This window comes from Alexandromys fortis, unplaced genomic scaffold, assembly GCF_014885135.2.
Source record: "Alexandromys fortis isolate MF-2015 unplaced genomic scaffold, M_Fortis_MF-2015_v1.1 scaffold_39, whole genome shotgun sequence".
Classification (NCBI taxonomy): Eukaryota; Metazoa; Chordata; class Mammalia; order Rodentia; family Cricetidae; genus Alexandromys; species Alexandromys fortis.
In genome coordinates this window covers 13,083,872-13,094,483 of record NW_026067918.1, presented here as the reverse complement: position 1 = coordinate 13,094,483, position 10,612 = coordinate 13,083,872, and the positions used below count along the sequence as shown (strand labels likewise).

The following is a 10,612-nucleotide window of genomic DNA, read 5'->3' as shown; positions in this document are numbered from 1 at the left end:
TGCATTGTTCTGCAAAGTTCAGGAACAAGTAAGTCTCTCTTTTACAGGATTCTTCCGAACCCTGAGTCTGCAGAGGAGTCTAGAAGGCCCGGCCCAGAGGAGCCGGGGATGGGCGGGGCCGAGGTGAGCGCGGCTCCCCACGCGCATGCGCGCGGCCGTTGGCGAGGCCGGAACCTTGCTTCGCCTCCGTGTTCGCCCGGCGGAGTGCGTTGAGTGAAGCACAGTACGTCGGTGGCTGGCGGAGCCGGGAGGTGAAGCTGGAGAGGCGGTGGCGGCGGCGGCGGGAGGCCGGGACTGGGGCTGAGGCCGAGGCGGGGACTGCGAGGCCTTTGGGGAGGCAGGCGGCGGCAACCCGGGGCCTGAATCCGGAGACAGGAGCGGCCGCCATGGCCGAGAGCATCGTGAGTGCGGCGGCCGGGAGGGAGCGGGGCGCCGGGATGAGGCAGCAGATTTGCCGGCCTCCTGGGCGGGCCCGTGCGGGACGGAGCTCGGCGCCAGCGGCTTCGCCTTACTAGCCCAGGGTTTGTGGCGGTTCCTGCTGCAGCTGAGCCCGGAGAGCTTGGAGGGTAAGAGGCCGAGCGGTCCGTGCGGAGCGGCCTCCCTTCTCTCTGTTGCCGCAGGTTGCTCCGAAGCACCCCAGCCTCCCAGGCCCAGAAGCCGGTTACGTCTTTACCTCCTGTCCTTAGGGCTTTCTCCTCCCCCATCCCAGCACTGCCTCGTCATGATTTCACTACGGAAGAGTAGTCGGGAGAAGGGCATCAGTAGAGAACCCCTTCCCCACAAAAGAAGTGGCCAAGGGGGCAGACAGCAACCTGGCGGGGCTGGCTTCTCTTTGGCAGAGACAACTTGACTACCTGTTTAAAAGATTGTAATAAAGAAGGCTGATTTCACTTTAGCCTGACTGTAGGGATTGTGACCCCCACCCTCCATCAAATGTGTCAGGAAAACGGGAGATAAATCAGCGAATAGCCGTTAGTTAACTTTTGGGAATGGTGTGAGAAACAGGCCGATCTGACGAAGAGTTGTGGTCAGCGTTGAGGGTTATTGGGAATTTCTGGGCGAACAGAACCGTGTTGGGTGCTTTAGGCCTGGGACAGCTCAGTGGTGCTTCTCTGCATTCCAAATAACATCACTTCTCTCTGGATCCCATGGGTTTCCAGGGGAGGCCAGTTCCTGAGGCGTTTGTTTTATTTTTGAGACAGTCTTACTACTTTATCCCACACCATCCTTGACCTTGGCATCTTCCTGCTCAGCTTCCTCAACCGGGATTGCAGATGAGGGCTATCGTTTCTGGTAGGTTTAGAGTTCAGGCTTTTCTTTGAGGGTGGCTTCTCTTTCTCCACTGCTCCATGGTAGGGCGTCTTCTGTTCTCTCTTTCCCATTCTGGAGATGTGCAGAGAAACCTCAGAAAGGCTGACTCTGTTTAAAAGCTAAAATTTGCTATCCTAGATGACTCGCCTAGAGATAGGTGAGGTTATTAGCAGTTAGAACTGCTTCTTCAATTTTCCATGCACTGTAATGATCTTTACTGAGGTAAAGCAGTTTGTTCGGGTATTCCAGATGCTCTCACGGGCACCGTGGATCTTAAGTTGACTTTCTCAGTTGTGAGGAGTTAATAAACTATTCTGAAGTTGATTTCAGAAGTTGTCCTTCTAAGATTTATGTATTTATGTGTATGGGTGTTTTGCCTGCATGTCTTTGTACTGTTTGAATGCCTGGTTCCCAAAGAGGCCAGAATAAGGCATTGGATCCCCCAGGAACTGGAGTTATAGGTGGTAGGAACTGAACCCAGGTCCTCTGGGAGAGCAGCCAGTGCTCTTCACTGCTGAGCCATCTGTGAACCCCATTTTGAAAAATTATATGTGTGTGTGTGCCCCATGTGTGGGTATGTGCATATTACTGTAGGTGTTGGTAGAAACCAAAGGTGTTGGCATACCCTGAGCTGAAGTTACAGGCAGTTTACAGTGCAGTGTGCATGCTGGGAACTGAATGAGGATTCTCTGCAAGAGCGGTCAGTGCTCTTACTTGCTGAGCCATCTCTCTAGCCTTGCTTGTTTTTAATTCAAAGGGAGATCTTTAAAGAATTGCTGTGGAGCAATGCTTCTGAAAGATTTTCTGTTCTATTTTTTTATTTTTTCTTGCTTTGTGACCTCATCTTAGCTATGTCTAGGCTGTCTTCTGGCTCCGGTGCACAAACCTTCCTTAGCTTCCCAGATAATTGGAGCTGCTGGTGCTTGTTCCTCACACCTGCCTCACTCAGAACCCGTGTTCTCCGTGTGTCCCCATCTGTCCAATCCATGTGTTTTCCTCTGTAGCCTGTGTCAGGTTAATCTAGAACATTTTCAGTACAAGCCTGTCTCTTGTTAAACCCAGACTCCCATGCCATATTGTTGATTAGGTAAAGTGATTTGCACTGTAGAATTTTTCTTAGGTAAGGTAGGTGTTGTGGCATAGGCCTGTAATTTCAGACTTTGGAAGTGAGGCATGGAGGGTAGAGGGTTTGAAGTCAGTTTGGTCTACATGGTGTGTGCAACCAAATCAGAATCAACCAAAGGATTCTTTGTTGCGATTTCTTTCTCACAGTGCCTGGGTGACAGGCTCCCATCCTGAGTGACTGGATGAAGGAGCATTTGTAGAGCCTTCTGCTAAGAAGCAGAGGGCTTCACTTTTCAACATACCTCAGTGTTGAAGACAGATTGAAGAATCAAATATGTGGAAATAGTTTCCTTACATTTATAAAGGTGTTTTTCCTAGGTAGCAAATCCTAAGAGGAGAGTGCTGAAAACCAGAACTCACTTATGTTTGAGCTCAATACAGATGACTGAGCAGGGTGAGGAAACGAGACAGATGTGGCTAAGAAGCAGACGTGTGCAGTTTTGTGCCCTTTGACGATTGGCACGTTCACAGCGATTACCCAGACCAGAATCTAAACGTTGAGCAAGCAGGAGAACAACAAGTGAAAGCCACCAAACATTGAGAGACATGATTGTGCTACTTTAGAAAATCCACGTTAATTTTTTTTTTAAATTTATTTATTATGTATATAGTGTTCTTGGCACCAGATCTAATTATAGATGGGTGTGAGCCATCATGTGGTTGCTGGGAATTGAACTCAGGACCTTCAGAACAGCAGTCAGTTCTTTTAACCTCTGAGCCATCTCTCCAGCCCAACCCACGTTAATTTTAATTGGTTTGATGGAAGTAGAGCTCAGTTGCCTGTGAGCTGCCGTGAGTCCGCAGTGTGTCAGGAGAAAGTTTTAGCAATGCCTTGTCACAATTTTCATCTGCAAAGCGTTTTCTTTCTTTCTTTCTTTCTTTCTTTCTTTCTTTCTTCCTTCCTTCCTTCCTTCCTTCCTTCCTTCCTTCCTTCCTTCCTTCCTTTCTTTCTTTCTCTCTCTTTTCTTTTTTTTTTTGATTTTCGAGACAGGGTTTCTCCATAGCTTTTTGGTTCCTGTCCTGGAACTAGCTCTTGTAGACCAGGCTGGCCTCGAACTCACAGAGATCCGCCTGCCTCTGCCTCCCTAGTGCTGGGATTAAAGGCGTGCGCCACCACCGCCCGGTTCTGCAAAGCGTTTTCTATGTTGTGCACCATTGCTGACTGCTGGAGCAGGAAGTGCGCAGAGACCACTTCTAGGGTGTTCCTTCTCAGCCCTCGGGGACTGGACAGCAGCTGCCTGCCTGGTTTATAGGGCATGCCAGTTCATGCCAGTTCATGCCAGTTCATGCCAGCATAATGAATGACATCTTCTCGGAAAGCTTGGATCAGTGTGGAGTTTACCATGGTATTAAGGGCCTTCATTTTACTTTTTAATTAATTTATCGTTTATGTGTTTATACGTGTGGGTGTGTGCGCACGCATGCATGCATGAATTTATGTGCCCACAAGCACGCGGGATCCTGTGGAGCAGAAGTGAGCATTTCATCCCCTGGACCTGGAGCTACAGACAGTTGAGAGCCGCCATGTAGGTGCTGGGAATTGAACCCGATCTTCTGTTAGAACAGCTATCGCTCTTAAGGGCTGATCCATCTCTTCAGCCTTTCTGTTTTTTAAAAATGGTTTCATGTGATGCCCTCTTCTGACCTTGAAGGGCAGTACATGCATGTGGTGTACAGACATACGTTCATGCAGGTAAAACACTTTTAGTTTTTTTTTATATTTATTTATTTATTATGTATACAATATTATGTCTGTGTGTATGTCTGCAGGCCAGAAGAGGGCACCAGACCCCATTACAGATGGTTGTGAGCCACCATGTGGTTGCTGGGAATTGAACTCAGGACCTTTGGAAGAGCAGGCAATGCTCTTAACCACTGAGTCATCTCTCCAGCCCCACTTTTAGTTTTTTGAGACAGGGTTTCTCTAGCTTTGGAGCCTGTCCTGGCACTAGCTCTTGTAGACCAGGCGGAACTCACAGAGATCTGCCAGCCTCTGCCTCCCGAGTGCTGGGATTAAAGGCGTGCGCCACCACCACCCGGCCAGGTAAAACACTTATACATGTAAAATAAAATTAAAAAAAAAAATCTGTCTTACGATGATGTCATGTAGCCCAGGCTGGCCTTTTCTGTTCCTCTTGCCTCTACCTCTGGAGTGCTTGGAATTACAGATATTCCCAGCATGTTTAGCTTTGACACTGTATGTGTGCTCTACACGGACTATAAGGTGTGTGAGTCAGAGTGTACTCTAGCCCGTTTCTCATGTGTTGATGTACCCCGCCTCTCCTGTTTCCCCTTCAATCAAAATGGAGTTGAGGATTGAGACTGGGGAGATGGTTTAGTGGGTGAAGGGCTTGCTGTGCGGGCCTGAGGGCCTGAGTTTGGGACTCAGTGGTGCACATCTAATTTAGCACTGCAGAAAGGGGAGATGGCTGGGACCCAGCTGCTCGCTGGCCAGCCAGTGTAGCTGAAATGTTCAGTGAGCCCTGCCCCCAAAAGCTAGTGGAGAGCGGTAGAGAAAAACACCCTCTGTAGCTTGTTGGTACCATGTGTGAATGTGCCGTACCTGTGTGTGCACAGCAAAGGAAGGTGGGGAAAAGTGACTTTTACCTTTAGTTTCAATAATCCAGATGCCGAAGACTTCAAGTATGAGTCTTAGAAAACGGGTGCCTCGCTGGCACACTGACCTTCTTCCTTCACTTCAACAGATAATCCGCGTCCAGTCCCCGGATGGAGTGAAGCGCATCACAGCCACAAAGAGAGAAACAGCAGCAACGTTTTTGAAGAAGGTACCTGTGGCATCTTTGGGGCTTATTCCCTCCAGTGCTCCTGTCCGTGCCTGTCCTCATTTCCTTTTCACTGCTGCCACCAGGTTGTCACTTGTGTGGCTGTCTCTGTGTGGTTGAACTGGGTACCTGCTGGGTCATTTGGTGGTTGTGTGGTGGGTGGGGGGAAGGTGGGGAGGGAGAGAGGGAGATGGGGCAGGCAGACAGAAAGACCTAAGCCTCACTCTGTAGACTGGCCTTGGACTTGAAGCCATTCTCCTGCCTCAGCTTCTTGAGTGCTGCTGGGAATACAAATATGAGTCACCGTGCTGTACTCTGTCCGGATCATATGTCTGCACGGTTGCTGTCTACCAGACCGTGGGGAGATGGCAAAGGACTTCGCAAGAGTAATTTTTGAGAATGAAAATTCAGAACTGAGCATGGTGCTCTTAATCACTGAGCCATCTCGCCAGCCCCAAGGCCATCTTGTTTACAAGATATGTCTGTGTTCAAGATGGCATTATATGACCATTTGTAACATGTTTTTTTATGTTTTTTTGACATGTTTTAATATAAATTTATTTTTGGCTTTTCGAAACAGGGTTTCTCTGTGTAACTACCCTAGCTGTCCTGGAACTTGCCCTGTAGACCAAGCTGGTCTCAAACTCATAGAGATCTGCCCGCCTCTGCCTCCCAAGAGGACTGAAGGTGTGCGCCACCACTGCCTGTCTTAGCTTCAGCTCTTACATTATTTATACAAGGCCTGTGTTTCCCGTGGACCTCTTACCTAAGTTGGCCCTGGTATGAGCAGTACAGGTTTTCTTAGAGTGAAGCGACAAGAGACCTGTCTGATGAGCTCGTTCTGACTTTACCAAGTGTCCCTCGTGGTCCTGGTGGCCTGTGGCGTATCCTGGCGGCCTGTGGGCGTATCCTGGCGGCCTGTGGGCGTATCCTGGCGGCCTGTGGGCGTATCCTGGCGGCCTGTGGGCGTGTCCTGGTGGCCTGTGGCATGTCTGCGGGGATGCTTCACTCCATTTCTTTGTTTGGGGCTTGTAGGTCGCAAAGGAGTTTGGATTCCAAAACAACGGCTTCTCGGTTTACATCAATAGGAACAAGACTGGAGAGATCACAGCATCGTCCAGCAAATCCCTTCATCTGCTGAAAATCAAGTAAGTGTCCTGCGGTGGGAGATAGGCGATGGGAGGAACTAGATCAAGGCCCCAGCTGAGGCTACCTGGATTTCCTCTTAACCTCTGGCCATTGCTCTAATTATGGCCTGTGAGTTACCACTGTGTTGCTTGGCCAGTGTGCAACAGTTGTACTAGACCAGCAGTTACTGTTGGCGGGTTTGACCCTGGGATTCTGGAATGGTGTTAGGACAAGGTTATCTGAAGTAGGGTCAGCGACTTGTCTGGGGTAGATGACTTAGAGCCCATCTGTTTGGGAAGAGGTCACGCCACGTCAGCCCCTCTTACTGAGAAGACAGGCAAGATAGGGTGGCCCGTTTCTACTTAGGTTGTCGGTGAGGCTTTGGGAAAGGCCTCCTACTCATCTCGTGTTTATGGTGCTGTCTGACCTGAGTGTGCAGTGTGCAGAGGCGCAGATGTTTGGCTCCGCTTCTTCTAAACTGTGCGCCTGCGTCAGTGAGCATGTCCTGGAACTAGCTTTTGTAGACCAGGCTGGTCTTGAACTCACGGAGGTCCGTTCGTTTGTCTGTCTGTCTCTCTGTCCATCCGACCGACCGTTTCCCCCTCCCCCCAGTGCTGGGATTAAAGGTGTGTGCCACTACCGCTTGGTGCTTGGTGAGATAAACTTAAAAATTTGAAATATTTAAAAAGTATGTGAAAGTAAAGGACAGCCAGAGCTGCATAGTGTGACCTGCTCTAGTGTGACCTGCTCTCAGACTTTAAAACTATATAGTGTGACCTGCTCTCAGACTTTAAAAGGGCCTGAGGAGATGGTCAGAAGTTAAGGGCACCGACTGCTCTTTCAAAGGACCTGGGTTCGATTCCCAGCAACCACATGGTGGCTCACACCCTCACACAGACTTATATACAGGCAAAATTCCAATGCATATAAAAGTAAAATAAATAAGTTATTTTAAAAAAAACTTAAGGAAAGAGAATGTGGCTTGAGTCTCTGACACGGTCTAGGAGGCCGAGGAGAGTTGAGCTGTAAGCTGTCCCTCCCTCCCACCCCGTGGGATACTTTCACAACTGCTCTCTGGGTTCCTTGCCCTGAAACCTGATTGGGTAACACACGGTCTCTGGGTGTTGCCCTTGCCTAGGAGTACAGCGTGTCTGTTTTCCCCTTTCATACTGTCTTGTTCTGAGCTGGAGTACCTGTTTCAGACTCCAGACGCATACCCTCGTACCACTCTTGCTTCCAATACCTGTTTTCTCAACACCGCTGTCACCTTGCCGGAAGTGCTGTCAGAAACACCAGGCAAGTGCTGTCCCTCCGAACTGTGCCCCTAGGTCTCTGCTCCCCCTTTTTTAAAAAAAAAAAAAATTATTTATTATTCTGTCTGTGTGTATGCCTGAAGGCCAGAAGAGGGCACCAGACCCCATTACAGATGATTATGAGCCACCATGTGGTTGCTGGGAATTGAACTCAGGACCTCTGAGCCATCTCTCCAGCCCCTCCGCTCCCCATTTTAAAACTTTATTTTGGGACAGTCTTTCTGTGTTGCCCAGGTCAGCTCTGGACTTACCTTGTCTCTCAGTCTCCTGAGTAGCTGATTACAGATCTAGCGGAAGCATTGTTTGATTCCCTGTCACACTGCACTTCAGGGTTCCACACTGCTCCTAGCTCTTTCTTGGAAGGTTTCTGTTGAATTCTCTGAAGTCTGTGTTCGTGTCTTGTAATTCCAACATTTGAGTCCTAGGCCTTCCTTTCTCCCTCATTCTCTTTCTCCCTCCCTCTCTCTCAGCACTTGTTTCTGTCTACTCTTGTTTGAGGGAATTTAGTTCCCTTGAATTTTGGTTTTTTATTGGGGAGGTGTGAGGAAGCATAGCCTCTGACAGGTTCTCTTTGTTCCAAGTTGATTTTAGTGGCATTTGCTGTGTGAACACAAGGGGGTGCTGTGGAGCTGAGACCTTGTGTCTTTCTGGTTTTGGTCTCCAGGCCCCACTCCATCTGCAGGCCTCTGCTTGAGCCCTGGAGGGGACTTCCCTGCCGCGCACCTGGAGGAAGGAAGCGGACTAGCGACTAGCTTCTTCTTGGTTTCCATTTGAGCTCCAGGATTCTTTTAGTTTTTCAGACTTCCCTTAGTCATCTGGGGGTTTTTGTTTTGGATTTGTAATCCAAGCTGGCCTTGTTCTTGAGGTGCAGCTAAAATGACCTTGAGATCATAATGCTCTTGCGCTCACCTTTTCCAGTGCTGGGGTCACAGGTGTGCACTGGCAAGCCTGGCTGACCATTTGGTTTTATGTGGGAGTTTCAGGCTAACAGTCTTGATCAAGTTCTTGATCCTGGCCTTGGCCAAGGGACAGTGGCTGTGTCCTCTTCTGTTTTTACTGACTTGACTGCTGATCCTGGCCTTGGCCAAGGGACGGTAGCTGTGTCCTCTTCTGCTTTTACTGACTTGACTGCTGATCCTGGCCTTGGCCAAGGGACGGTGGCTGTGTCCTCTTCTGCTTTTACTGACTTGACTGCTAGCTTTTGGAGCCCTGGGTCCTTCGTACTTTAGAGCTCAGCAGTGTTTTTACAGCGTATTTGTTAAAATTGATCCAGGGTCTGAGCCAAGTAGTTTATAGCTAGAGAGTATTTAGGAATATCTAATTCACTGCTAGAAGCAGAACTTCTGGTTACAGTTTGGCAGTTTTATTGCCTATGAATTATGGAGGAATAAGAAGGCGAGAGTAGCTCTTGAGGTCTGCAGCCGTGCTGCTAGGGCCGCGAGTCCTGCAGTGTTTGCACTTGCAGACTCTGCTCTTCTTTTGCTTTGCTGGTCAGCACTGGGCCAGCCAGCTGTTCTTGCAGCTTTTTTCTTGTGCATTCTGTTGATGGCAGCTGAAAGTTTGCCACATGTTCTGTCATCTTGTCTTCAAAGGCCGGAGCCAGTTTAGTGCCACAAGCCACCTCTGGTCAGGCATGCCGCTCCAGAGGGGAAACACTCTTCCGCACAAGTCCACAAGTCGTGTCACCTTAGGGCCCAGCAAGGAGACTTGTGGCAGCTCCTTAGTGCCTGGGAATCTGCCCTACAGAGTAAGTGTCGGCATCTGTTGGTGGTATGTTCTTCACAGTGGCAGAACCAGCAGGGATGCCCTTTAGCATACTGAGCACCTCCCTGGGGAGTGGTGAGCCAGGCTGGTAGCACACATCTGTAATTTTAGCACTCAGTAGTAGAGGCAGGAGGATTCTGAGTTTGAGGCCATCCTGGGCTACATAGTGAGATGTGTTTTTTTTCTTTATCTTAGTTAGGACTTCTATTGTGTGATAAAACATCACAACCAGAGCAGTGTGGGGGGGATTATTTGGTTTACATATCCTGGGTCACAGTCCACTGAGGGGCGGGCAAGGCAGGAACGGAAGCAGAAACTATGAAGAAATGCTCATTCCTTTTAAAAAAAATTATTATGCATACAGTGTTCTGTCTGCATGTATGCCTATACGCCAAAAGAGGGCAGCAGACCTCATTACAGATAGATGGTTGTGAGCCACCGTGTGATTTCTGGGAATTGAACTCAGGACCCCGGAAGAGCAGTCAGTCAGTGCTCTTAACCTCTGCGCCCCCACGTACTCTGCTCTTAATGACCTGCGCAGCCTACTTTTGTAAGCACCCAGGACTACCTGGCTAGGGGTGGCTCTACCAATAATGGGCCGGACCCTTCCACATGCAATGCTAATTAAGAAAATGTCCTATAGGTTTGCCCATAGACCAGGCCTGTTTTTGCTGTTGTTGTTTTGGTTTTTGCTTTTTAGAAAAGGGTTTCTTTATGTAGCCCTGTCTGTCCTGAAACTCACTCTGTAGACCAGGCTGGGCTGGAACTCAGATCTGTTGGCCTCTGCCTCCCAAGTGTTAAGATTAAAGGCATGAGTTTCTGCTGCCTGGCCTTAGAGGCCACTCTCACGGAGGCGTTTTCTCAATTATGGTTCCCTAGTTCTCTAGTTTGTGTCTAACTGATCTAAAAAGATAAATAAGAAATAAAAAAAAAAAAAAAAAAAAACCACCAACCAGGACAGTCAGGATTATGCCTGTGGAGTTGACTCTGTAGACCAGGCTGGGCTGGAACTCAGATCTGTTGGCCTCTGCCTCCCAAGTGTTAAGATTAAAGGCATGAGTTTCTGCTGCCTGGCCTTAGAGGCCACTCTCACGGAGGCGTTTTCTCAATTATGGTTCCCTAGTTCTCTAGTTTGTGTCTAACTGATCTAAAAAGATAAATAAGAAATAAAAAAAAAAAAAAAAAAAA

The 10,612-nt window shown here is 48.8% G+C and overlaps 1 protein-coding gene across 3 annotated transcripts in view; it reads left to right on the top strand.

The window, feature by feature from the left end:
- Positions 1-212: 212 nt before the first annotated feature.
- Nploc4 (NPL4 homolog, ubiquitin recognition factor) overlaps positions 213-10,612 on the top strand; it is a 55,989-nt gene continuing 45,589 nt past the window's right edge. For all 3 annotated transcript variants that reach the window (XM_050140512.1, XM_050140511.1, XM_050140510.1), the window contains exons 1-3: positions 213-401; positions 5,142-5,222; positions 6,255-6,367. In XM_050140512.1, coding sequence (XP_049996469.1) covers positions 387-401; positions 5,142-5,222; positions 6,255-6,367 — 209 coding nt within the window. In that variant the 5' untranslated portion in view covers positions 213-386. The remainder of the gene's footprint in view (positions 402-5,141; positions 5,223-6,254; positions 6,368-10,612) is intronic.